This window comes from Calidris pugnax, unplaced genomic scaffold (genome assembly GCF_001431845.1).
Source record: "Calidris pugnax isolate Ruff unplaced genomic scaffold, ASM143184v1 scaffold94, whole genome shotgun sequence".
NCBI lineage: Eukaryota > Metazoa > Chordata > Aves > Charadriiformes > Scolopacidae > Calidris > Calidris pugnax.
Window position 1 is genome coordinate 166,657 of NW_015090822.1, and position 26,954 is coordinate 193,610.

At 48.6% G+C, this 26,954-nt stretch overlaps 2 protein-coding genes across 5 annotated transcripts in view; both read left to right on the plus strand.

Moving 5' to 3' along the window:
- Window positions 1–412: 412 nt before the first annotated feature.
- On the plus strand, window positions 413–26,767 carry AP2M1 (adaptor-related protein complex 2, mu 1 subunit). Of its 4 annotated transcripts, XM_014939876.1 has the most exons (13): window positions 413–476; window positions 9,476–9,588; window positions 13,236–13,241; window positions 14,994–15,259; window positions 16,701–16,783; window positions 20,351–20,356; window positions 20,891–21,026; window positions 21,108–21,249; window positions 23,525–23,644; window positions 24,170–24,305; window positions 25,013–25,110; window positions 25,234–25,345; window positions 25,689–26,767. In XM_014939876.1, the coding sequence occupies exons 2-13, from the start codon at window positions 9,515–9,517 to the stop codon at window positions 25,821–25,823; spliced, it is 1,314 nt and encodes a 437-aa protein (XP_014795362.1). In that variant the 5' UTR covers window positions 413–476; window positions 9,476–9,514; the 3' UTR covers window positions 25,824–26,767. The 4 variants fall into 4 exon arrangements, with proteins under 4 accessions (XP_014795362.1, XP_014795364.1, XP_014795363.1 ...); XM_014939878.1 differs by lacking the exon at window positions 20,351–20,356; XM_014939877.1 differs by lacking the exon at window positions 13,236–13,241 and having other exon boundaries at window positions 415–476.
- The window catches only part of ABCF3 (ATP binding cassette subfamily F member 3), an 11,513-nt gene continuing 11,164 nt past the window's right edge, over window positions 26,606–26,954 (plus strand). The window contains exon 1 of the mRNA XM_014939832.1: window positions 26,606–26,715. Coding sequence (XP_014795318.1) covers window positions 26,606–26,715 — 110 coding nt within the window. The remainder of the gene's footprint in view (window positions 26,716–26,954) is intronic.

Sequence of the window (26,954 nt, forward strand, 5' to 3'; positions counted from 1 at the left end):
CGAGCAAAGGTCTGGCCGTCAGATCGGGCAGGAACTTCCCCTAAAATGCTTTGCCTGTTTTGCTGATATGCTGATACCAACGTGAATTAGCTTGGTCATGTCTTGCACCCTCTACCTTCCTCCCTCCCTGGAAAACCTGCCGAGGCAGAATGTAGCACTGCTGATGCTGAACTGTGCTTGTTCTGAGGCTTAAAGCGGCCTTTTATCCAGCGGCTCTTATCGATGTGTTTCCACTTCCATTCTGCCATGGGCTGGGTTTTTGCATTCAGCAAAGCTGCAGGAAATGCAGCCTCTGCTTATTGTCCGGTGCAATTGACTTCTCTCCCTACTAGGAAATGACTTGCTTTTGATCTAGACTTCTCCACATAAGCTGTGTGATTCCATGATCTGTTTTCTGCTTGCTTTAGTATGACAAAGCTGCTATCAAGTTTTAGCCTCAGGCTGCCAAAATCCGAGCCTGGAACTTTCCCAGATAGGTGAGTCTGGATGGCTTCTGTGGCTCGGAAGTCTGGGTATTGCAGGTTTCTGACTGCATATGGGCTCACGTGTCTGGTTGGGCAACATTTGCTTGAATGCTGTTGGAGCTGTGGCTGCTTTTTTTTTCCTATAGTAAAAGCTGTACTTGTCCCTGCAAGTTTTGCTTGGAGGGACAGTCTCTAATCTGCAGAGATGTTGCCAAACCGCCGACTTCCGTATTTTCTCTGTCAGAAGGGAGGCATCACTTCTTTTCTGTGGGAAGTGCCATATTACTGACATCTAGTGACAAAGATACCTGGCATCCTTTGGGCTGCAAACTGGCCATGTTTTCTCGCAGGGAGAGCATTTGAAAGATCTGTGAAGGGTATTATGGCTGGCTGCTTCCTCCTGCAGAGAGAACACAATTCTGACATTTGAAGAGTCGAGTCTTGAGGCAGTGAAGGGTTACATCTTGACTTCTTCTAAGCATAGATGAGTGGAAATGCACTCTGGTTTGACAGTATTTTTTTTTTTTTGATTGAATGGGAACAGTCACTAAACAAAATCGGCTTTGTAAAGAAACTTCCTGTGACCCTAGTTATGCTCTTCTTATCTCATCCATACATCAAAAAAATGATAAAGCCAAGACTGTCCTTTGCATCACATCTCACACTGCTTTTCTAAGCTTATGCTACTAAAAGCCATTAGAGTATTTAAAGGCTGCTCTTAGGAATAAGTAGAGGATGGAGAGAAGTACAGCCTGGGGTGCCAAAATATAATTGGTCTGCGTGGCAGAGTCAGCTTCTCTCCTTTAGTGAATGACCTACCGAGTCAAAAGTCGCTAGCAAGCGATTTATTATTTTCATCTCAGCTGGAGGTTGGAAGCTCCGCTAAAAGCTTGTAGGTTGAGGCACAGAATGTGAAATACAGTTATTTGCTCTACAGCAGTAGTAGAGAAAGGAGTCTAGGCACCTGGACCATTACTGGTCTGCAGAACATAAGCTGTTACTCAAACTGTAGTCCCCGTCTCTAACCTCTTCTGTTAGAAGATGAACAGAACGCAAGTCACGGTTCAGGCTTCTAGCTCAAGAGTGAAAAGCAAGTAGATGTTGCTTCAGACTGAGTTTAAAACTGCCTTGGAAGGACTGGTAGAAATGGAAAAAGACATTCTGTTCAGATAAGGTTGGACTGAAAATAAGGTGGAGAGGTGTGTTAAACACTGTTCCTGTGCTGTTTTACTGGGGTAAGGGAGCTTGTCGTGTTCCCCTGTGTCGGTATTTATCTCTCGTTACTTCTGAGACAGGCTGTGTGCAGTATGGCATGCAGAAGTAGACTGTAGGAGGAGAGCCTGGCAGGAGTTGAACATGCTTCTCTTCCTGCCCACTGGTTATAGGGATTTATGGGATTGGGTTTAAAATAGGAATGGTTTCTCTGGAACTGATGGGTTTATCTCAGTAGCTCTTTAGCTCACGGTATGCCACTTAATTAAATTATACAGCCTGTCTTCCCTAGGATGAAGCGATTGCAGCTACTCTTGTTTAAAACCAAGTGCAGCCTGTGGCCTCCTCGAAAGTGGCTAATACAGCCCTCTAAGCAAAGCTTAGATGCTGGGATTAGCCAATGGGGTGATGACGTTGTTGTAAGCTTTAAGCCTTTTGGTTTGATAATGGCTAGCACTAGCCTGAAAAGACTGGTTTTCTGAATAACTCCACTTTGCCAGAGCAGCCTGACTAATCCCCCTCCTGCTTCAACTGCTGTCACTCGTCCAAGATCATACTGATTTCTGGAATGCAGAAATGGTTACAGTTGGTGATTTACCCTCGCCCTCTGTGTGGGAGCTGCGATACCTCTCCTGGCTTCTTCCTGGATGAGAACGCTGGCAGCTAATGTACCTTGAACTGCTTAGTTAGATAAGCTTATTAATGCACAGAAGTCTGTCTTACTGTTAAGTCAGAACTCAAACTTTCTTTTAATAGACTACTAAATGGGTTGGTTGCTTTACCCAAGCTTATTAACTGATTTGTGATTGCTGTTTCCTAGGTGTGCTGTGTAGATTAGAGAAATAAGCATTCCTGTTTTCATTCAAACTGAGCGATGCCTGTGCTCTGGGAAACTTGCAGCCCCTGAATGGGAGTGACAGAGCCCAGAGCAGCTGGGTCTCGCGCTCACCACTGTCCATCTTGTGTTTGTTCATACCCTGTGTTTGATGGCAGAGGAAACCTGGGGAAGCCGATGGCTTGTCTGGCAGTGGGTCTGTGGGCAAGGGGTCCCCTCAGCTCTGCTGATCCAGCCTCAGTGGCTGAGTTTAAGGTGACTGGTAGACCGTGTCGTGTGATTATTTTCACCAGCTGTAGTGCCAGGCTCTCCTGGGGAGGTGTGTGCAGTGAGAGCAGCAGCCACACAGCTGGCGTCGTGAAATCCAGTGGGTCCCAGAGGCGCCTTCTAAAGAGAATGGACAAATGCACTCAGGGTCACCAGGATGCTGCCAGTGCTCGCCAAATCCCAAGGCTGTTGGTGCTTGGGTGGTAATGTGAAACTGTAGCTATGCTGTTCGGGGCAGTGTGAGAGCTCCTGTCCCCGCTGTCAGGCTGCTCTCAAGCTGCTGTGTTAACACTGCATCTCTGAGGAGAGAGGGGGGGTCTGCTGAGCAGACCTGCTGTCATAATCACCAGGCCTGACTCGAGTTCCGCAGCTCCTGCACTGAACTTAAAGAAACTGGTGCATTTGCTTTTTCCTGAGGCAATACTGATTTACTCAGGTTTATGGTGGTTCCAGTACCGTTAGGCTGTAGGGACATTGCTAATGACGTGTTTCCTCCAGACGTACACCTCTTGCCTGGGTGTGAGGCCGCAGTTACTGCAGCCATGTTGCCTTGTACTGCTGCAGAAAACTGACTGACAGTTCATGATTTTTCCTAAGCAATGAATGTGAGCAAATTGGTGGTTTCTTTTTATTATTTTTGTTTGTTTGTTTTCATTTGTGTAAATACAACTGCAAAAGGCAGACAGCTGTGTTCCGTAGTCTGTGGTGTGGGCTGAAGGTAGGGCTGTTTCTGCTGGTGCAGGGAAAAATTAATGGCCTACGTGGTGTCACCTGAAAGACTTCAGGTTATGGAGCAAAAGTATTGCAGAAAATCAGTTGTGTGAATGTCTGTATATCTGGGGTTTAGGCTGGAATTCAGCTTTGTCTTTCATAGGGTAATGAACAGATGACTGTGGTACTACAGTGGTGTGTTGTTACTGGTGTGATGCTGTAGATTCTCCAGCAGAGAGACTGTGGGAGGTTGGTGCACTGGACAGAGACTGGAGAATTGGTTCTGTTTGCTGTGGTGTTTCTGGAAGAGTTGCTGCAGATACAAACCAACCGCTGCAGAGGGAGGAAACTATACTTGTTAGTCCGTTCCTCACATCTGCTTTGTTTAGTCTGAGAGCTCCATGCTCTGTGTTCATTTTTCTACAGCTGTTCTGGGTCAGAATCCACAAAGAGGCAATGGAGACGGAAGGCTGGACTCTTGTGTGCTGCAGGGGGGAGCTGCTAAATCTTCACTTGCCAAATGCAGGTTTAGCTCATCATCTCACTGGGTAGCTCTAATGAGAATTCATCCCAGGATGTGAAGCTGCCGACAGCCCAGCCATAGGGTCCTGACTGCACCTGCGCACTCGCCGTGTGTGGCACAGCGTACGTCTCAGAGGGCGAAGTCTGATGGCTTTTGGAGAACCACCTGTCTTTAGGTCAGACCTCATAAATAGCATTTTCCTTATGGGGTATAATCAGTGGACAAAAGCAGGTTTTGAGATGCTTTATTGCATCCTTATCTTTGTCTGGAGCCTTGGTTGTGGTCTGTAGCTGACCTGCTCCAGACTGGCACCTGGGGCTTTGTCTGATGCACCATGAGGATTTGGGAGAGGGATGCTCCCTAGTGCCTGTGCCCTGCGCAGCGTGAGCAGTGAGGTGATTTGAGAGGAGTACTCTTGATTCTTGTAAGAAGGTTCCCATGTCAGCTGTCGCAGGCCCGGCTAATCCTGCTGCTTTTCACTTATGTAACTGCTGAAACGCTTTCAAATCCGCATCACAGCATTTTGGTTTTACACACATGCTTTTTTGGAGGCTGCTGTCTTGCTGTTGTAAGTTTGCCACAGTTGCTGTAAAGGTGTATCTTATGTTCACCTAGTCACTCAAGTGACAATGTGATTTGGAAAGGCATTTCCAGTCTCCTTAACTCCTGTTGGGTTTATAAGTGTGTGTAAGTATGTGGTCTGTCTATGAAGGTCTTCATGGTCCTTTTCCTTTCTATTTATGGGTTGAAATAGAAGTATATGGGAGTGCGAGTACTTGGCAGCAGAGTAGGAAGTGTGTTGGCCTTAGGTATTTGCAGAAGCAGCATTCAGATTTTAGATCTCGCTCCCACCCCGGTATGGAGCTGCTTGAAGAATGCAAAGTGTATTGGGAGATGTCTGTTGTTCCTAAATTAAGGCGATTAGTCACCAACTGGTGTGAATTCCACATACACGTGGATGTTCTCTTTACCTTAACTAGAATAAATCCATCCATATTATAACTAGAAGACAGGGCTGTAGCTCGCACTGTGGAGCGGGTCGCCATATGTTCAGGCTGGTGAAACAGAAGGAGCAGAGCTGCAAACTTTTGAAAATGCAGTTGATGGACCATTAACCCACAAGCTTCAGCTAGAGCCAGCTTGGGTTTTCAGGCACTTACTGATAAACAGTTAAAGTGATGGGCTTTGCTCTTGAATGGAGTCTTGCAATGAGCTATCAGCCTGAGGAAGCTCAAACCCAGCATAGGGCAAGCTCCCTAGAAAAGGCTGACTGGAGAGGAGCGGAGTGAGTCACTGGAAGCTGATTGAGCAATACTGGGACGAGTTCTGAGTCATGTCCCTTATGCACTGTGAGCAGACGAATCCATCACTGTGGTGGATTTCTTATTCTGGGCCCTTCTGATTCCAGCAGCCATGAGTCACTGAATGTCAGTCTCAAATTAATTTAAGCCCCGTTCCCTGTGGTTCTTAACCATTGCACACACTAGGATCTTTCATTTTCAAAGCTGATCTGAAAACTAGTCATTATTTAAAAACATGTGGAAGATCGTTCCGAGTGTGAACTGTACCACTGAAAACCTCGCTCTAGTTGCAGTGTAACCTTGAAATAGTTGACACCAGTATCTGTGAAACTTGTACGGAAACATAAATGATGATCAAAACAAAGCAGGCTTATTTTCACTTCAAGGGGAGCCATCATTGTCTTAAGGAGCCATTCTTCCTGCTGAGCTTTAAGGAACTTTCTTTTGCATGCTGCCCTTTGTGTGGCTTTGCTCGGGTCTGTTCATATCTCTCTGGGCTGGTCACTCAGCTCCGGTGCGTGGACACGCTCCATTAGCTGGTGGCAGTGGCTGCCCAGGGTGGGAGTGTGGTCACTGGCATCCTGTCTGTCAGGGATGCGGTGCAGGGCTCCAGCAGGAGACTGGGATGTTGTGTTCCCTGAGCAAGGGAACGACACTGCACCCAACCTAGCTTGCTGTCAGCCACGTGGATGCTGCTGTGCTGTGATTGGAATACTTCAAGATGCTGGGCTGCAGAAGCCATGCAGAGCAAGGGAGATCTGCTTATAATTGTGTTAAATACCTTGTGCACTTGAGCCCTCTTTGGTTCCTGGGGTCATTAAAGAAGCTGGAGGAAGGAAGAGAAAGGAGGCTTAAAGCAGGTGTTTTATACAGTGATTATAAAACTGTAGATTTATTTTTTTTTCTTCCATGGGATGCTGCTGATGCAGAGATCTGCGAGGAGGCTGGGCAAATACTGTAAAGAGATCCATTGAGACTTCTGACATAAACAGGCCATTGCAAGAGGGTCTCCTGGGGAGTGTTTTCTTGACCTGTCCTCACTGTTACCTGACTGTCCCTTCATTGGTGACATTGGAGGCAAGACCCCGAGCTACAGATATGCTCTTAAATTTCAAAGGAAGCTGGTTAGGGGGTGACTGCGTGGAAAGTTTGAAGCCTGAACTCAGTTCCCAGTATGTTTGTATAAGGAAGAAGTCTAGCATTTCTCTGCATTAACAAAGAATTTTTTAAAGACTAAAAGCACTTTAATCACGCTCTGTCTAATCTCTACCTAACCTGTTTTAACTAAAGTATAAACTAAGCAAGCAGTTGACTCTGCTGCCTACTACTGTGATGCAATTAAAAATGCTGATATTTTTGCCTGTAACTTGAGTGAAGCCATCATAGAATGTGTTCTATGAGAAAGCATAGCCTCATTATCTCAATCTCCATTTAAAGTTTGTAGATCTTGCTAAGAGGAAGCTTTTAATTTCCAACATAAAGCTTGGTCAGCAGTCTTGTACATGTTCTATAGTGATGTAGTAAATATTCAAATCAAGGCTTTTTCAGAAAGCAGTTGGCCTGTCATGCGAAGCGAGAGGCTATGTATGATGTGTGTCTGATCCTGTTGCTCATCAAAGCAGACATTTCCTTTATGCTAAAAATAGTGAAACAAATTACTTAAGCGGCATTAAAACCCAAGAGGGAGATTATTATTTTTTTTTTTAAGATTAGTATGAACTTTCTAGTAATCTTCTGGAAAGGGTTTGTGGGATTCATATGATCCAGCTTTGCCAGTTGCATAAGCTTCTAGGAAACTATTTTGTACAATGTGGGTCTTAAAGAGGATGCAGGAACTCTTCTTTGGTAGCAGCAGGCCATATCCAAATGTGGAAGCCAGCACTAGCAGTCTCAACAGGCATCCTTGTCTTTTATCTGGAATGAAAAAATGCTAATTAGAAAAGAATTTCCTAGAGTTTGGGTAACAAGTTGCTTTCATTGTCACAATGGTACTTTTGGGTTTTTTTCCTCCATCATTTGGCCTGTGTGAATGACATTTTGAATGTTTGCTGAGTTACAGCTTCAGCATCTGCCAGGCTGAAGCTGATGCTGAACTGCTGATGGGCAACTGCATTCAGATATTCTTCCTGTTTTGGGTTCTAGCCCTCAGGTTGCCTTTCTGTAGCCTCCAGCATGCCTGTTAGGGCCGCGTGTGTTCCAGATCAGGAGTCTGTATACAGATGCTTCGTTAAACTGGAGAATCTGTTTTTATTCTGTTGACCAGCAGGATTGTCCCTGTCTCCTGGCTGGGGACGCTGGCCTTGCTGCCCACGTGGGACCCTGAGCAGCTGCAGAAGCTCTCCTGGAGGTGACTGCCCAGGAGTCTCCGGCTGGGACCTGCCTGTCTCAGCGGGTTTGGTTACAGACACTTATCCTGCACCCATGTGAAATATTGGTATCCTGAATTTATTAAGTGTCACCAATGGGATTGGAAGAAAAACATATTTGGAAACCTGTTCTGTGCAAGATGGAATCTCAGACATCAAAAAATGTTGATGACAGTGCCAGGCGAAGCCACTGACAAGTGGCAGGAGGCAGCCTGTTGGTGGCCAGAGACACTTGCCCAGCAGAATGTGGGGGTGAAGGCTGGGAAGCTCACCATTGAGTTCTGGGAAAACTGCTCGTCTGTTCCTTGCTGTTTTGACTTGACTGACTTTTTGATTCTTTTTTTGTTTTCCCTTTTAATGAGCAGAAGCAGCCATCTGGTAGCTGAAGACCCATAGCAGGGAAATATGTGTAATGTTACTCTCTGAGGACTCATTAGGCGTAGCTAAAAATGTTGCTGTAAAGGCTTACAAAATTTAAAGTTTCTTTTTTGTCTTTCTGAAATTCAGAGTAGATGCTGCACTGTAAATCTTGAGTTCTAGCACAGAGCTGAGGTCTGCAGTAGTCCCTTCAAATAGGCAGCTACTTTAGTTTCTTGAACATAACTTCTAGAGGATCTGTTACTCTTGATACTTCAGGCTTCTGCCCTGGATGTTCTTTTGTCCCTCTAATGTGTGTATTGCTTCTGTGGGTGTGTGGGGTTTTTTCCCCCCGACCTGTGAGACGATCTGGGGCTAGGTCACTTTAACTTTGTTTTTGCTGTGTTCCTGAGCAAACACATAGGAGTTGGTCAGTGTCTCTCCCTAGGCTGGCCCCTATCCGTTCCACCCGCCCCAGAGCAGTGGGTGTAGCTCCCCCGCCCTGGCAGCAGTGTGGAGATGGCTGGTTATCTGTGGCTCCGCAGCACCGAAGCGGAGAGATGCCTCTGGGATCCTCCCCAGACACGTGAGGAGGTGTTTGCTGTCACAGGTGTAGTGCTTCTCTCTGCTCTAAGCCAGCCGAGCGTTTGCTGGAGCAGGTATTGGAACTTGGACCTGAGTGAGTAGAGTGCATGTGACTACAGGGATGGGATCCGGTGAAGGATCTGGCTTCTACGTCAATGTCTCCCATCTTTGTAGCTCTCTTCAAAACAACCTTCCTTTGAAGAAAGAGAAGATGAGCAGTTTAAGAGTGTAACTTCTGAGACCCCAGTTAAAGTGGGCCGTGGTTGAGATGGACCACAAGGTGTCATTGGGGTGGGCAGACTCTCTCAGTTTGGGCTCCCAAGTGTTCCTCAGTACCGCTGCTTGGGAGCGGCAAAGGCTGTAACATGGATTTATAAAAAGTATGTAAAAGTGGTTGTAAGCCAAGGTGTATGTGCTGCTGAGAACCCCCTGACGTACAGGGATAGGCTTGGTGGCATCTCAAATGCTGGTGTGAACTGCGTGCAAGAAGATTTACCTATGAATTGAGTCTGATTTGTATCTCGGTCACTGGGGAGATAGTGACTTGGCTTTACAGTATAAATGAAGGGTCTTTGATTCGCTTGTGGCTCCAGGCCTGTGTTTTTTCTCACATTCAAGGAATAGACCAGGTACTACTAGTTCTTGAGGCTTGATCTGTCCATGCTGGTGAGTGGCATGAGAAGTAACCCTCCATCTATTTCAGTGCTAATTTTACGCTTTGGTCTTGGCTACAATTTGCTGTCACATTCAGAGCCCTGTGTGTCACGGGGTGTGTGGTGGCTGTGTCAGAGTCTGTGTGTGCCGTGCTGCTTGCTGCCATGCAGCCTACTGATATGTGCCCTCTCTTGCTTCAGGTCTTAAGCAACATGGGAAGAGAAGACTAAAATTCCACCATGATTGGAGGTTTATTCATCTATAACCACAAAGGAGAGGTTTTAATCTCTCGAGTCTACCGGGATGACATCGGGTAAGTGCTTCTCTTGCATCCCTGGTCTTTGCATTTCTGTCTCATTTTGGTGCGAACAACAACCCAGAGCTGCTTTGTTCTGCATTAGCTGTGCATGCATGTAAGACGGCATCTCGACTTGCTGCTCTAGGCTTAGTTCAGGAAAAAAAAGAGTTTGTTAAACGCTGGTTCACCTACAGATGGTAGAAAAGGATGGCCTGCAGACAAACCTGGGAGTTTCTTATAGATGGTAGAGATCTGAATGTTATTCCAGATGCTTCAGCGACACTGGCACTGCAGGAGTGTGCCAGTCTCACTGCCACTGGGAAAACTTCATGGGAGCAGTAACATGGGAACTGTCTGTCATGCACTATGAGCAGGGCTCTGAATTAGTTTCAGACACGGATATCTAGCATCCAGTACAGGCACGCAGAAGACTGTCTATGGTCTTGGAAAGTTATTTCTGCAAGGAGCCTCACAGTAACGGTGGCTGTACACATAAAGCTGGCTTTCTGTCCCCTGGCTTTGTATGGCAGCCTTGTATGTGAAGAGCTTACATACCTTGGGCAATTAAAGTTGTGGAAGTGCTGAAAGCCTTCAGTAGAGTGTAGGTGTCTCGTACTTCACACGAGTGTTATCATGCTTGCTTAGAATGAATCTGTACGGTCCTTAGGCTGCTAATTCCCAGAGGGACCTTACTAAAAATATGGTGTCTTAAAGACAGTGGATAGTGCTGTAGGAACCTGATACAGAGTGGTCATGCTGTCTTTCTTGCACACTACCACTCTTCCTAGTGGGTGTTCATTGAAGTTAATTGAAGCGAACAGAGTGAAAGCATAGCTAAGGGAAGCAGGGCTGTGGTACGTGTTAATTCAAAGCCCAATGAGAGGGATCCCTCTGGCCAGTCTAGGAAAAAGTTTGCACCAGGTCTACACAATGAATAATGGTAGAATGTGCAGTGAAATAACTCGTTGCCATGAATTACAAAAAAACTGTCAAGCCAGTCTGCCTTCAAACCACTGTAGTCTGATGAGCGTGTCCCTTCTGGTTGTGGATTGTCTAGTGGAGGTTAGAAGTTGAGGCAGAACTAGTAGCTAGTCAAGGCTTGCACTGCCTGTTGATAGGGTAGCTGTCAACAGTGTCTGTAATAAGGTTTCACCTAATGAGCTTCCCATCTCTTGGTTTGTTCAAAGTCAACTAAGGCAGAGTAAAGTAGCTGTTCTAAGGTTGACTGTTATTCCAGGACTTCCACACAGCACTGAGTCATGGAAGCATGGTATTTCTGAAGCAGAGCACTGCTGGCTGCAATGTTTTGCCTCTCCTCTGCTATCCTAGCTCATTTCAGTCTTCAACACTTGTTAGCTGAAGCTCTTCAGAGCAGTTCATATGCCAGATGTGCCAGCAGTTCACATGACTTTGTGAAGTTCCCCTAATGAGCAGGTATCACAGTGACTGTGCTGAGCCAGTCTGGATTACAGATAAATTTTGAGAATATGTTGGGGGGGTGAGGGACACTGTTACTGCAGTTTCTGGCAAAAAAATGTCCTTTTTGTGGGTTGAAAACTTAACGGTAGGATTGTGCTCGAACTGATGTTTATTCAAGAAGGCCTTTTAATTAAAAGAGCATTCTGACTGTAGAGAAGTAAACTGGGGAGAGAAGTAGTTATTTTTAATGTGGTGATCTTCTATAGCTTTTTATCTTGGCTCGTTCCTCTCATAAAGTGAGTGACTTGTGTTCAGTAAGTGATAAATATTTCCTGCCAGCTGGCCAGGCAAAACTAGCAAATGGGATTTCCTGCCTGATGCTATCTTAACTTTTTCATTTGGCAAAAGGTGCCAAAACAATTCAAGTGTTTTCTCCAGGACTTCAGGAGTCAGTGTTCCCTTGAGTGAAATCCGCTATTCAGTTCCTGTGAAAGTGTCACTCTTGTGACTTAGGTGGAGCTGGTGCTGGCTGTTAACCAAGTTTGTTCCCCAGGGTGTTGGATTCCCTCTGAAAGAGGCCTTCAAACCTGGTTTTGAACTTTTTAGATGCATAACCTTATAAAACAAATTGTCTTACGATGGCTGTGTCTCATCTTGTGGTGTAATCAAGTAATTGAGAATCTTCAGCTCTATAGCAAGCTGAATGTCTGGATATCTGCCATTTCCTATTCTGAACACTAGCATCAATACCAGGGCTGCTCAAAAGCTTTTTAGCATCTGAACCTGCAGAGGGAGGCAGAGAAAGGAACAGCGTGATACTGTGGCTTGGACTTAGCTCTGTGGGAGCTCTGTCTCCAACCAACGGGATAGGTTTCTAGAACACTCCATCGTTAGTTCCTAAACGATGGATCTGAAGTGCTGATGGCTGAGCCCACCCAGGTTGGTGGGAGGTAGGTTGAGTGGGAAGTGAGCATAGCTCGTGACACAATGATCTGAAAGGTCCTTTCTAACCTAGACAATTCCATGTATCTGTAGCTGCTGCCTGTCTTCATGTGGGCTACAAGTGATTGACCCATAAGGGTACTTGGGCTCGGCACTTGCCTTTGGCATTCTGAAGCCTCAGTCTGTGTGTGGGGAGAGATTAAAGGTTAGCTGTGGATATGGGAAGCCCTCTCCTTGCATAGTTTAAGAGTCTAAATAAGTGCATTCTAGCTCAAATGTTAATGAGCGAAGGGATAGTCAATGAAGAAACCTTTCCCTTGACACTGTTAAAGGCAGACGTACCACAAAACCTGGAGTTTCTTTGCTTGCAACTCAGAATGGCTTTAGTGCATGTAGTGCATCTGTCCATACAGCAGCTAGCTGCATGCAGAAGCAGCCTCAAAAAAAAAAAAAGGCAAAGCGTTATGCATTTAATTCAGGAGGGCTCTACTTTGATCAAGTGCCTTGTTCTTCAGTGACGTAGTCATTGGGAGAACCTACCTGCATTTAAGAATGTAGCTATTTAATAAAAATAATATATTTGAAACTGAGCAGCTTACATGACAAACTGCATGCACTTTAAACATAATAGGCCTTTGGTTTCTGAGCTTCTAATACATCACTTTGGCTTCATGGCTCCTGATCCTTAAAGAAAAAGTGCGAGCTGGATAGAGCAGTGTCTGAACTGGCAGGATATGCCATATCTCTCCAGATGTGCTCCAGCTCTATCGAACTTGCTGTGTTTCCTGTTGGCTGGACCAAGCCAGAAAGCATCAACCCAAACAGCTTCAACAAGGAGTACTCTCTTAGAAATGCCCGCTCAGACTTGCCGTCCTGTTCGAAGGAAGATACCTGACACTCGGATTGAGGCTTGGGGGTTTTACCCCCGCCCCCAAGGCCTGCTGTGTGTATTAGCAGAGCAGATTGGTATCACTGATGTGATACGGATGTGACTCCTCTGCACTAAATGCCCAGTTAGCCCTAAAATTCAGCCAGACATGAGTCTGTCTGCACTGGCAGCCTGGCCACGGCATGTCAGCATTGTACCTTGCCAGGGCTCCATTGCTGCCACAGCTTGTTCCTGTCCATCCAGTGCTCCACTGTGCCCAGGAGCAGGGAGGGGGGTGCTGTTTGGTCTCTCCTTATCTCTTTGGATTCATTGTGCCTTGTGTGTGTGTTTCTAACCCTTTCTCTTGTTGCTGTCACTCCTCCTTTCTCCGCTGGCGCCATTTCTGTCCATCCCATCTCATTGGCCGCTGTAGCAATAGGTAAGAGACGCGTGGTAGCCCGTGACTGGCACTACAGAGCGGGCGACTGGTGGGCTAGAGAGGCTGTACCCATCCCAGGCTTCTCCTCCAGCGTGCCCCAGCCTGGCTGCTGGTTATGGTACTAGTTCTGGTGGGTTAGAACTCAAGGTGGGAAGGGCTGATGCTCCAGAAGAAGCTGAACTTCCCAGAAGGGCTTACTGAAGGGGAGGAATGGGGCTTTTGGATATTGTTATTTTATAGTAGCTTAAATTACTTATGGGAAAAACTAAAGCAGTAATGAAATACTAATTTAACTCAAACTTGCCAACCTTCTGGAGCGATAAAAACTGAGAAGTATTTGAAGGCCAGAATTTTGCTTATGGGGGAGCGTGTTTACTGATGAAGCTTCTACATAAGTACCCGGACCTTCAAGGAGCGAATACCTGCTGTGGTACCATATGTTCCTTTGAATATCCTTTGTTTTCAAACTTGGAACTGTCTGCTGGATTGTTGACAACCCTCAATGCTTATGAACATTTGTAAGCCTGTATCCTTGCTTGCAAGGATGTTATTACTGTCTGCTCTCAAACATGATTCTGCAGATTCAGTACTGTGGCCTTGGTGCTGCAGTCAAGACCCCCTGCTCTATGTAATGTCTAAGAGTGTGAGAAATAAAGCACAACTAGATGAGTCTTGGCTTGGTGTGTAGACTATTGCTTTAGGTCTCAGTGTTTTCATGTGTAGCACTCAGGCTTCCTTCCTATGTTCTTGGATTTGGTGGACTTTTAACTTAATTTGGGAAGTTTATCCTGACTTGTCGCTACCGGATAAGGAAATTCTAGTTTCCAGAATGCCACTCAGACACCCTTGTTCACCCAGGAGGGGTTTTTTGTTCCCTGTCACTAGTGTGTAGACAGTTTGGAGTAAGCTGGCAGCAGCTGGGGAACCTGGCACAGCGCCTCTTCAGCACTGCAGAACCTCTGCTGGGAATGGTACTGGACCATCCCGTGCACGTAACGCTCTGCTGCTGGCACGTGGCACTGTGGGGACCCTACGTCCGTGTATGGGAGACCTCTTCTGAAGCCTAGCGGGCTTGAGAGGATGTGTAGCTGGAAAGCCAAAAATGTTCCTAATCCTGCTTGCTGCTTTGAGCTGCCCTCTCAGGTGCCTGGGGTATGGAGGTGAGGTGGGTCTGAGAACTCCAGCTTTCTTTTGGGGTGTCCCTGGGTACTGACTTCCCTCAGGTGACCCAACTGGGCTTTGCTGGTTTTTTCTCAGTGGCATGTCTGGGAGGAAGTGCTACTGACAAATACCTTGGGAGACTACAACCTGCTTTGGGGCAGGAGTGTGAAGGCCTGGGCACGCAGAGTAGACAGCAGCTAGGTGTTCAGTCAAACCTGGGCTCCTTGAGCCATAGCTACTACCATGTTTGTTCCCAGCTATGGCAATCCATTTTGAGTGCTCGCAAAATCAATTGAAGGCAAGGTTCCTTTGCCATCTGACTTTACATGGAGATTAGCTTCTCTTTCTGACCACAGTTACCCTGTAGTCCAGAGTTCCTTAGAGACCAGTAGTGCTTTGTCTCTCCTTTAGTTTTTGCAGAATTTAGCGTCTAACTCTGCTCGGAGCCTTCACTTACCTCTCTTAGTCACCCCAGGCACCCTTCCTGAGAGAGCTTAGTGTGTGTAGTTCAGTGTCTGACTGTAATGGCATGAGCAGAGCTGTGCTTGTTTCGGTGTGTGCTGTGCTAACCTCCCTCTGACGGTCTCGTAGGCGGAACGCTGTCGACGCCTTCCGCGTCAATGTCATCCACGCACGGCAGCAGGTACGCTCGCCTGTCACCAACATCGCCCGCACAAGTTTCTTCCATGTCAAGCGTTCCAACATCTGGCTGGCTGCTGTCACCAAGCAGAATGTCAACGCTGCCATGGTATTCGAGTTTCTTTACAAGATGTGTGACGTGATGACTGCCTACTTCGGGAAGATCAGTGAGGAGAACATAAAGAACAACTTTGTGCTGATCTATGAGCTACTGGATGGTGAGACATTTCCCTTATCTGTTATGTGATATTGCACTTGGTTGTTCTAAAACCCTTAGCTCAGTTTGATGTAGTAATAATCCTTGAAGTATTCTTAACATGCATGACTGAGTTCAGAATTACTTGTTCTGCTTTCTAATGCCCCCTGTACTGTAACTGTAGATAACATCTCAAACCCATAGCTTTCTGCTGGTGGTGGCTCACTTTGCGAAGTGTTGGGAGCTGTGCACTTGTATAAACGAGGCAGCTGGTACTGGACCCCAGCTCCTGAGTGGATCCTGTGCAGATGTAGGGCTGTCATTATACTCAGGTAGATAAAGAGGGCTATCGTTAGCGCCTCCAAGGCCGGCCAGCCAGCCCAGACAGTGCCCAGGTGGCTCTAGCAGTCACCCCGGGCTGCAGCTGGTTGCCTTTCTTGGGTTGCCTCTTAGGGGCAGCTCTGAGACAGAGGGAAATTGATAAAACCCAGCCTGCTTTGTCCTAGCCCTACCTCCCCCAGTGATACAGCTCCAGATTTCCCATAGAATAATAATACAGTGTCCCTCAGCTGCTTGTGATATCAGCCTGTTTGTGGAGATTGCCCTTGAGCTGTCCCTGTTTGGCATAACATGAACACTTGATATTAGCTCTGCTGCAATTTGTTTTCTGGACGAGGCACCATGTGTGTGTGTCCTGGGGTTCTTAGCCCAGGGTCATAGTGACTGGTGGTGTCTCTCTTCCCCCTGGGCAGACCAAGAGGCTGCTGTTTCTCTGCTTTGGTCAGTCACTGCTGTCCCCTAGCAGGCACAGGGACAGTAAAACGGGGACAGTAAAACCTGCCGGTGTGATGTTCCTCAGAATCATGTTAGTGATCTTCCCTCCCCTCTAAATCTCTTCTGGTTTGTTCCCTTCCTTTTTGAGGGGAGTGGGGGTTAAGTGCACTGGCTGTCTGCAGTTAGTGCTTGTTTCCCACACTGATCATCCTGCAGCGCTGCTACTCTGCTGTTATTTTATTTTCTTTAGGTTTTGATTTTTTCATGAAGATGTAATAAAAATTAAAACATAAAGAAAATGCTGTGAAGATAGATTGCTCTGCTGTTGGATAAACCCTCTTTATTGTCCTTTGGATGTTTTTGGAAAAACTCCTCAATGTGCCCTGTGCACATGGCTAGACTAGTTGATGTTTAGTCTTGAAGTGCAATTGTAGTTAAAACCCAGCAAATTCATCGGTTGAACAGTTTTCCATCACCTCTCCCCTCCAAAATATTGCACAGGGAAGTAAGTCTAGTACTTTAATCTGTTTCTTTTCCCTTGGTAAGGAATACTCCAGCAATTTATCCAGAAATTTAATGTGTAAGCAGTGTCTATGCACTAATTGGCTCGCTCCTTGTAGGACTTATTAGCATGGTTGGCATGTTTATATCTTGCAGCTCTGAACTAAACTTCTTTCACCCTTCTGTAGAAATCCTGGACTTTGGCTATCCTCAGAACTCTGAAACAGGGGCCCTGAAGACCTTCATCACTCAGCAAGGCATCAAGAGTCAGGTAACTAGAGGAATTTGGGGTACAGCACTGCTCTGCTGGTTAACTTTCTGGAAGCCTGTTCGAGAAAGTAGAATCTTAATTACCAACTGATCATTTGACCTGTGCTGAGCAGAAATCCCCGAGTAGGTTGGGAGCACCCTGACAGGGATGTAGTTCATTGGCATCTCGTTCTACATGTCTGTGCTCCTTGTGGCCTGGTGTTTCCTGGCGTGTGGTAAGATGCAGGAGGAAGGGCCCTGAGCTGGGGAATGCCAGTTCCTCCCATGTAAATGATTGCTGGCTTCAGGCTCTGCTGTCAGCTTCTGAGAGGGGATAAACAAATCTACCTACTGAACAAGAAATAGTTCTTCTGTGTGCAAGTCTTGCTGAGCAGGTCTGTTCCCCGCCAGCCTTCAGTGCTGAGCTGTCAGGCTTTCAGCCTGCCGTGTAATGAAGTGTTCCTTGTGCATCTTGCTGTCTGTCAGGCTGATGTTATTCTGCTGCTGCCTGAACATCACTGCAGATCAGCATCAGCACAGTCTGAGTTCTCATGCTGGAGATGAGAATCTCTGCTGTGCGTTTGGCGCAGCATTAATCCTTGCAACAAAGTTGATATGGAAGTGGAAGATAAAGGGCACCTGGGAAAAAGACACTGAAATTGGACTGTTCTTGGAAATGTGTTTTAGACTAGCTCTAATTCTACTCTGGGCTGTGGTCCTCAAAACTAGGCTTCCTATCTTGGACAGCTCGTGCTCAGTCTCTGGAACTCAAGGACTGTTCCAGTAACTGTTTCTTGTGTCCCCAAGGAATAATGCTCACTATGTCCATCTAACACAGCTATGCAATTCATTATGAGGATTGAGCCTAAAACTCAGTCCTCTCCCTGTGTGTCAGGTGTGTCCAGTAGAAAGCTGGGAGTCAGTTTGTAGTGAAGCTGACCGCAGCAGAGAGCTGGGTGAAGCTGTGGTCCCAAGGTAAACACAGAAGCAAAATGCTAAACAAGAGCCTGCCTGGCGACTCGTCTTGTTAAGGATAAGCAGGGGGCAAAGTCTCCGGAGGCTCTGTTTCAACTCCGTTCATCAGCGCTGACTTTCTCAGAACTCCTCTTTAAACTTCTGTAGTACTAGTAGCAAGACTGGCTGCATCTCTCAAGAAGGAGGTGAGAGAGAAGCTGCCTCTGAGCACCATATTTCCTGCTAGAACAGCAAACAGTCTTTTGCAAGAGGGCATGTGTGTATCGGTGGCCAGATGTGAGTGCATCCGGCCTTGGTCCCCATCCCAAGCCCTGGTGTAAATTGCTTCTGCAATCAGAGTTTTGGGCAGTCAGCACTCAAGTCAGCTGAGTCAGCTCCTGTTCCTAGGAAAACTCAAAACTAACCACCACCCTCACTTCCTTCCCTAGCTCTCTTGTTGTTGGGGTTTTTTGTTGATGGTTGGTTTTTTTTTTTTTTTTTTTGTCTGTTATAACAAACTTCTGTGCTGTTTTGTGCAAACTGCTGTCACAGCATCTTGTTGCTTTCAAGAACAGGCTTATTCCTTCCCTTACAAGCAGTTTTGGACTACAGCTTCTCATAAGTAAGCAGTTACTCTGCTCTGTGTTGGAAGTTTCTGCAGCCCAGTTCAAAAAGCAGAAATAATCCTTTCCAAGCACAGTATGTCTGGGGCCACAATTGAAACAGTATTTGCCATGTTCCCTTCTCTGCTCTTTCTCTGATGCATCTAGTCTCCAACTACTTTGCTTACAGCTAGCTTCAGGCAGGTATCTTGGTCCAAAATCTGGCACTGGCTGGTCTGTCATCCGTGTTCCCTTATCCCTGCTGTTCATGGTGGTGCTTTCCTCGGGCTTGTGTCCTGTCCAACTGAAGGAGCAAAATCCACAGCTATGTCGGACTTCCCAAGCTCAACTTTTTTGACTTCCTTCTCAAAGATCTGAGGCTTACTGAGCTGCTGCCCTCTGAATGCCCACCTTGTATGGCTGCAGTGGCGTTTCCAGGGCTGGTGCCTTTTTTTTTTTTTTTTTTTGGAAGTGCTGGTACTGCGTTGCTTGTGGAGGAAGTGCCTCTGTGCTCTGGGAACAGGGTGGTGTAGCACACAGATATTTTTTTTTGGAGGGTGCTGGTGTGCAATGTGATTTTACTTCTAGTCCCTGTCCCACTACTCAAGCAGCCTGAACTGATGGCCTGTATCAGAGCTGGTGCCAGCACAGGCTCAGACACCTCCTTCCACCTTAGGCTAAATACTTTCTCACAGCTCGAGGTGCAGCTGTGCCCCCTTCTCACACTTCAGATTCTGTCTGTGTCTCATCAACTAGCTGAATGTTGTACTTCTCTTCCCCTCCAAATGCTTTCTGGGAGCGAGAGTTAGTTGACTCTTAGTTGCGGTATTACCCCAAACCTTAGAGATACTGTGGTGCTAAAATGCTGGTAGTACTTTTTAGAATGGGAAGAGGGCTGCCACCAGCCAGAGCCCATGCAACCTGCTGGTGGGTGTCTGCCTTGAACCTGGTCAACATGCTGGTAACCGAGTACCACAAATGGGATGTTCTTGTCCCCTTTGAGCTGACCTACTCATCCTCAGGGAAGCTTCCAGTCCTGAGGGAATGCTTGTGCTGCTGGGTAATCCCAGCCTTTGCTCCCGCATCCATCTGCTCGCTTGCTGTAGCGACTAGTAAGAGGGTCATGGCACTGATGCTGTTGCAGGAGATGGAACATCAGCATGTGATCCGTGTCCCTTTGGAAGCCAGAGAACTATTATATCTACCTCTCTTATTCTTCTTAAGCCTGAACAAAGCATTGAACAAGGAAGATAAGGAGGCTGCTTTTGTGGGACAGACAAGGCAGGTATTTAGTAGTGCATTGAGCACTCACCTGGGCAGTTCCTGCGGGTGTATAAAGCTCTCTGCCTATTAGTGTTGTGATAATGGCTCTGCTTGCTCAAGGAGTGACCACGTCTGTGGCAGGAGTGTGTGTGAAACTGAGCCACTGCTGGTGTCAAGCCGAGACCGTGTACTGCCCTCCCAGCGCTGGGCTGTTGGGGCAGGACCCACCTCTGTTCTACAGTTGTTCTGGTGGAAGAGGCAGAATGAACAAGGATATAACATTAAACAGGACCTAGACTTAAGGTCCCTGCAGTCCTGTGTGCCTCATCCTTCTCGTAGTCTGGGTGTCTGTGCCATGGTGAATGTCCAGGGTGTGCTTTAAGAACAGCGATATGAGGAGTCCACTCGCCTAGGAATGTTGCTGGGAGTGGTATTTGGCTGGTCTGTCACTGCCCCTGCTCTGCCTTGTATTTGGGTGATGATAACGGGTCAAGTCTGAAAAGCCATTTCACTGCTAGGAGTGCTGGGTTTTCTGAGGGGAGCTGAAGGTCAAAGCCCCTCATCTTGTTTGTGCTGATTAGCTGCCTAATTAATGATGAGTTGGACTGCTTTGTTCCTGTCCTGAGGTAGCCTTAAGCCTAACCTGCCTCTTTCTCCCTTCCTCCTTTTTCTTGCTACTGACCCGCTTGCCCGTTAACCCTGTGTGTGCCACACTTGCTGCTATTCATCTCCTTCCTGACTTTCTGCGTGTGACTGGATCCCGCCTGTAGCATCAGGTAGGAAAGAAACCTCCCAGTGCTTCTTCACATGATCCTCAGTGCTCTCAGGAGGCATAGAGCCTGGGCACTGCTAGATGTGTGTTGGGTTGTGTTGGTGTGTAACTAATGACTGCTGCTACTGGGGAGCAGTCCCTGGGGACCAGCTCTCTTGTGGCCCTGCGGTTTCATGTTGGAACTGGTGTGAACTGGTCTGTCAGCTGCTTCTCTGCTTAACACGGGTTGCTGTGGCAGTCTGAGACGGGATCTGACGTCGGTGGTGGAGCCCGTACCCCCCTGCGCCTAGGTGTGCCCAATGGACTAGCTAACAAAATGGAAGAGCCTTTCCTGTGGTTGTTATGACGAGTTTTGACTTGAGCATAGGATTTGCTGTACTGAGAAGAGAATGACCAAATCGTGGGGGTGTGACAGTACCCATATCTAGGTGTCAAAAGCACTCGTGTAATAAAGCAAGCACTTGCTCTTACATTTTGAGCAAGCTTTCTTAGTCTTTGAGTTCATCTAGAGGTCTAAGATGTCATTTCTTCCTTGCAGACTAAGGAAGAGCAGTCCCAGATCACCAGCCAGGTGACTGGACAGATTGGATGGAGACGTGAAGGGATCAAGTATCGTCGCAATGAGCTGTTTCTTGATGTGCTGGAGAGTGTTAATCTCTTGATGTCCCCCCAGGGTAAGCAGGAGCTGTAGAACTGGGATCCTTCTCCCCTTCCAGGTGTGTGAGCGTTCTGAACTGTGCTCTTCTCTCCACCAGGTCAGGTTTTGAGTGCCCACGTCTCTGGCAGAGTGGTGATGAAGAGTTACCTGAGTGGAATGCCAGAGTGCAAGTTTGGCATGAATGACAAGATTGTCATTGAAAAACAGGGCAAAGGGACTGCGGATGAAACGGGGAAAAGGTAAGAGGCATTGGGGTAAAAGCCACTTGCCACCAGGGGCTCTTATGAAAGGGCAGCACTTAGTAGCTTTTCTGGTCTGACAGATGAAGCCAATCTTTTCTTCTGTCAGATGTTTACTGCTAGCTTTTCTCTGGGCAGGTTAGCTGTTGTGTCGGCTACCAGCCTGAGGGGCTCAATACAGAGGGCTTCTCTACAGGTCTTCAAGTATAGAGATTCAAACATATTAAGTGTAGAGTTCTCACAGCTAGAAACACTTTCCCAAGATGTTTTTTCCCTGAACTTGTGTCTCTAGCAGTTCTGGTCAGCGCAGAGACTCTTACCCATAGGGTGATGCAGTGGTGCTCCCACAGAGCAATGAGGGAGGCCCCTGACCATAGCCTGCTCTGCCTGGACTGTTCCCCCGAACTGGAGTAGCTGACAGACAGTGCTGGGTGATTTCCCCCCGCTGATGTTCGGGGGGTTGGTGTAACTGGAGCTCACCCCTACTGGGAGCCCAGCTGTGCCCCAGACCCCACACTGAGGCTGAGAACAGGTCTCATGCCTCTTCCAGCCTCACCTCCTGCTTGGGGTGAAGAGATAAAAGGAAAGGGATGACCGCTTTTCTCTCACTAACCATTTTCAACTCAACTGTGTTTCTCTTGGTTGTTTTTTTTATTTGTTTTTGCTGACCCCCAGTGAATTGGGAAGGTAGATAATTGCTTCAGCTGTGTGTGCACTCTGCTGTCCCCCTTGTCTCTTGCTTCGTGTGACTTGTGCATGTAACTTGGATCTCAGACACTTTCCACGATGGTTCCTGTGAACGGAGCTGAGCTGCTACTTGCCTTTTCTCTCAGAACCAAGCCAAGAGCTATCGCTTCACTGTCACCTTTAAGCCATCATTCGTGCACCTGAATCTAGCTAGTAGAATGGATAAGCCATGGGTGTCTGCCCAGTGGGGATATATCCTAGTCAAAATGTCATCTGTGTCAGGCTCTGAAGAGTCCTTAATGCTGTCCTAAACCTCCTTCGTTGTTAGCGCCTTTGCCTGTAAATGTTTTGTTTTCTTGAGCTACAGAAGCAGGATGGGCAGGGACTCTTGCAGGGTGGTTCTCTGGTGGGCAAGAGCTTGGAGATGTCACTCTCCAGAAGCATTTAGTGATGAGGTGACCAAAAGGGACAGCTGCTGCTGCTTGCTTTTTGGCATCTATCGTGTGGCAATGCCAAACCCCAAGTGACGCTGCCTGAGCCCCAGAGCAGTGCTCGGCAGCAGGGCTTTCCCAGCAGCATTCTAAAGAAACAGCAACCAGTCAGCTAGTGCTGGCTGTCATCTGGGCCACAGGTTAGGAGAGACTGACTCCACTTCTGAAGCACAAACTGCCCCCCTGGGTTGTGTAACCCAACAGCCAGTCAGCCGGGTCAGTCTGCTTCTGACTATGCAGGTGGCCATGGTACCTAGGAGAACTGGACCTGCCTGCGGTTCTTAACACCATCTCAGCACACTTGCACGGCTGTCCTGTTGCTCACAGCAGTTGAGGCAGCCTAAATGTCAAAATTCTGTATTGCTGCACTTTCTTTAAACTCCTGCCTCTTCTGTTGCTGCCACTGCCTTCTTTTCTGGTCCCTCTCAGTAGCTAGGGGGAGTTCTTGGCTGGCTCAGAACCTGTAGTGAGAAAGGTGATCTCAGAGACTAGGACTCAGGGTGAGCTGGCAGGTGGGGCTGGTGCACTCACGTGGGGACAGGGGACAGCTGTGTAGATTTTTAGTAGTGAGAGAGAAACTTTTATGGCATAATATTGTGGAACCAAACGGTTCAGAATCAAACTTCCTGCTAGTGGTGTGGAAATCAACAGCTGTGAAGAGATTTCTGAGTGGGAGTTCCCTGAACCTGGCGGCACCTGGCTGTGTGGCAGTGGGATAGCTTTGTGGACAGGAAAGTGTTTTCTCTTGTTGAAGTGTGCTGCGAGAAGACTTGGCCTCGCAGAGTCCCCTGAGGTGCTGCTGGCTGGCAGACCCAAGCACTGCAGGGTGGCTGTGACAGGAAGGGTGCTACTTTCATCTCTCTCCTCGCTGGGGAGAGTTCTTTTAAACAAGCTTCCTGAAGTTCGGTCTTTGGTGAAACAAGAAAAGTTGGAGCCAAGAGCCTGCTGTCCCTTAAATGTCCCCCTGCTTCCCTGTTCCCTGGACACCTGCGATGGCAACGCGCTCTGTAGAGTAGTTCCTGCCTGGGCAGATTTGCACTGAGGTACCAGGGCTGCAGCTTGCACTTGTTTAACTCGCGTGTTTGGTTTTTTTTTAGTGGCAAACAGTCAATTGCCATCGATGACTGCACTTTCCACCAGTGTGTGAGGCTCAGCAAGTTTGATTCTGAGAGAAGCATCAGCTTCATCCCACCGGATGGAGAGTTTGAGCTCATGAGGTAAGGTGGTGGGGCACGAACACCAGGTGTGTTTGTGTGTAAGGGGATGTTGGCATCTGCTCTCTGCTGCACTAATGGTGATGCTCTCGGGCAGGTTTGCAGCCCTCAAGCATCTAACGAATACGTACTTGCCTTCTTTTCAGAGTGGGCTCTGTAGGGTGTCCCCCAAATCCTGTGTTACAGCTGTGGTAGAAACCCAGCTGCATGGTGTTCTTTGCCACAATGATAGTGTTGGGTGTGGGTTTCCTTACCCTTTACCTTGCTGTGTCAGGGTTTTTAGTGCTTAAATCTGGAGTCCTTGAACAGGGCCATTGGCAGGAACCCGATATAAAACTTGGAACTCAAGACACCATGGCTGCCCTAGGGGAGCACAGATCTTACTGCTGCTTCCTTCTGGGATGGCTCCCTTTCTGGCTGACATCTCTAAGCTGTTCCCTAGAAAATCCCTTTAGGAAAGTGGTACAATTTGGGACCATAAGGGAGTTAATGCCTTCTCAGAGTTCACTGTTGTTTGTGTCCCTGCAGATACCGAACCACTAAGGACATTATCCTTCCCTTCCGTGTGATCCCGCTGGTGCGGGAGGTGGGTCGGACCAAGCTGGAAGTGAAGGTGGTAATCAAATCAAACTTCAAACCTTCCTTGCTAGCCCAGAAGATAGAGGTAAGGGAATAAAAATCGGTAGCCTCTTGTGCCTGGGAATTGTGCCTCTGTTTTGTAACCTGCGTGGAGTCCTCGCAGATGAGTTCTCAGGCTGTACAGGACTAAGAGTGAACAGAATGCTCCATGGATACATGGTGCTGCTGTGCTGTGGGAGGGAACTGCGTAGAGTAGACAGGTGGAAATTGTTCAGTTCCATAGCCACCTTGGCAGAGGCCTCCCTTCTTGCAGCAACTGCTCACTTGATGTCTTGGCCGCTGAAAAGTTCATGTTCTGCTGTCTGCGTGGCCAATGGTCTGTCTGACAGGCAGCAGGCTGTGAGCTGTGTAAGACAGGCAAAGGGTGGCTTCGCAGCTTAGTCCCCTTCTGGGAAAGGCTGTGCAGAGCCTGCTGCAGCCAGGCCTCCCTGGGCAGCATGGTGTTCTGCACGGGCTCGTTGGCCCAACGCTGGCCATGAACTGGAGAGCTCTGCCCTGTTCCTCACTGACTGTAGTGGGTTTTGAAAATGTCTTTGCACCTTTACGTTGAAGCAAGAAGCTGGAGCGCTAGCTTAGGGTGCCTTGTGGCAGCTGTTCTCTGGGCCCTGAGGTGGGAGAGGGAAGGCTGAGGGGTGCAGGGCAGCAGCTGAGTTCTCCTGGGAGGAGGTGTCTTCCCCTGGGGCTGCCCAGGCTGCACTCTCCTTGCCCTGCTCACCAGACTCTGCCTTCCAGGTCCGGATCCCAACACCCCTCAACACCAGTGGGGTGCAAGTCATCTGCATGAAAGGGAAGGCGAAGTACAAGGCCAGTGAGAACGCCATTGTCTGGAAGTGAGTGAGCGTGTGGAGCTGGGATGCTGCAGGGGTCTGTTTAGTGCTCCTGTCTGCCTGGAGCATGCATGGTGAAGGGGAGGATAAACTGTGCACCTCCTCACTTTGGGCTTTCTCTGACAGGATAAAACGCATGGCTGGAATGAAGGAATCCCAGATCAGTGCGGAGATCGAGCTGCTGCCCACCAATGACAAGAAGAAGTGGGCTCGGCCCCCGATCTCCATGAACTTTGAGGTGAGTCTGGGTCTGCCTCCCAGGGTGCAGCTATCCTTGGCAGAGCTCTGTCCCTCCAGTCCCTTCTGCCCTCGGGGAAGCCCACACGTTTGAGTGCTTCCTGTCCCAGGCTGCCTGTGGATCCTCCTAATGCGAGGCCAGCCAGGTGGCAAGGCTAGTGGAAGAAAACTGTCCTTAAAGCCGCTGGAGTCTGTCACCATGCGCACAGGGAGTTGGGAAGGGAACAGTGGCTCTTGCTATCCATTTTTAGATGTGTAGCCAAGGGGTCCTCTGGCTCTTGTGTATGGAGAGCATCTTAGACCTCTGTTCCAACACTCTCCCTTGCCTTTCCCTTTCTCAATAGGTCCCGTTTGCACCCTCTGGGCTGAAGGTGCGCTACCTGAAAGTCTTTGAGCCAAAGCTGAACTACAGTGACCACGATGTGATAAAATGGGTGAGGTACATCGGCAGGAGCGGGATCTACGAGACCAGATGCTAGCCCCAGCAGGCTGGCAGGCCCCCTCTTCTCCAAGCCATCCTCTGCCTCTCCTCAGTCTTCAACTACATTCAGAGAAAGCATCTGCCTGGCCCCTCTGTGCAGTGTGGAAGACCCTGCAGCTCGCCCTGGGTGCGGACTCGCCCGCTGTGCTCAGTTCCCACCCGGGCTGCAGGAGCTCAGAGCCCCGTCCTGCGCAGGGGTGCCCTCAGTCCCCGCTCCCCCTCCCAGGGTGGGGAAGGGCTAGTCTAACTCCCATCCTCTCCTGATCTTTCTAGGGAACGTCCACCATTAAACTCCTCTTCTGTTGGTGTCTCACTACTTGCATCATATCCTAGTATTTTTGAAGTTCTTGTGCATATGTACTCGTAGAATAGACATAAACGTAGACTGGACAAATCTGAGTTGAAGTTACCCTGGCTTCTGTACTAGCTGTTGCTGTTGTGGTAGATGTTGCTGACCAGTCTGAGATGTGGGGGGGTGAGTGTGCGGGCCCCCCCGGCGGGGAGGCAGACCGCGCCTCACCACCACCTCCTATTACTTGCGAAGCTGTCAGTGTAGAGTCCTGCCGCGGGAAAGCTTGTGACCAAAAAGGATGAGGGTTTAGACTCTTGCTGGTGTGTAGGTGGGCGGCGCAGCATTCCGGGTCCCTGCAGCGCTCCCCCCCCCCCGCTGCCGGCTGCGCCCCCCCCTCCCTTCCTAAGGAGCGGGGAACGGGCGCCCCCCTGTCCCGGGGGACACAGCCGAGCCCCGGGGGGCGGGGGGGTCTGTCCCGGGGGACCGAGATGCAGTCGGCAGTGAGAGCCCCCAGCCTGTCCCCCCACCCAACGCTTCTGGGCCGTAGGAATGCTGCTGCCGCCCCCAGCCCCGCTTCTGGTCGTGTGGTCTCCATTTTGTACACTCTGTGATTTGTCCAGCGCTCAGCCCAATAAAGTGTGTAGAACGGACTGGCTGCCCGTGCTGCTCTGTGGGGCGGGAGGCGGCCGGGGAACGGGGAACCGGCGCTGCTTTGGCTCCCTGCGGTGCCGGCGCTCCCCGGGGACCGGAGGGTGTCGGGGGAACGGGAAGTGGCGGGGGGGGGTGTCTCGTCCGGCTCCCGCCGCCCCGGGCCCGAGCGGCGCCGCCACCGCGCAG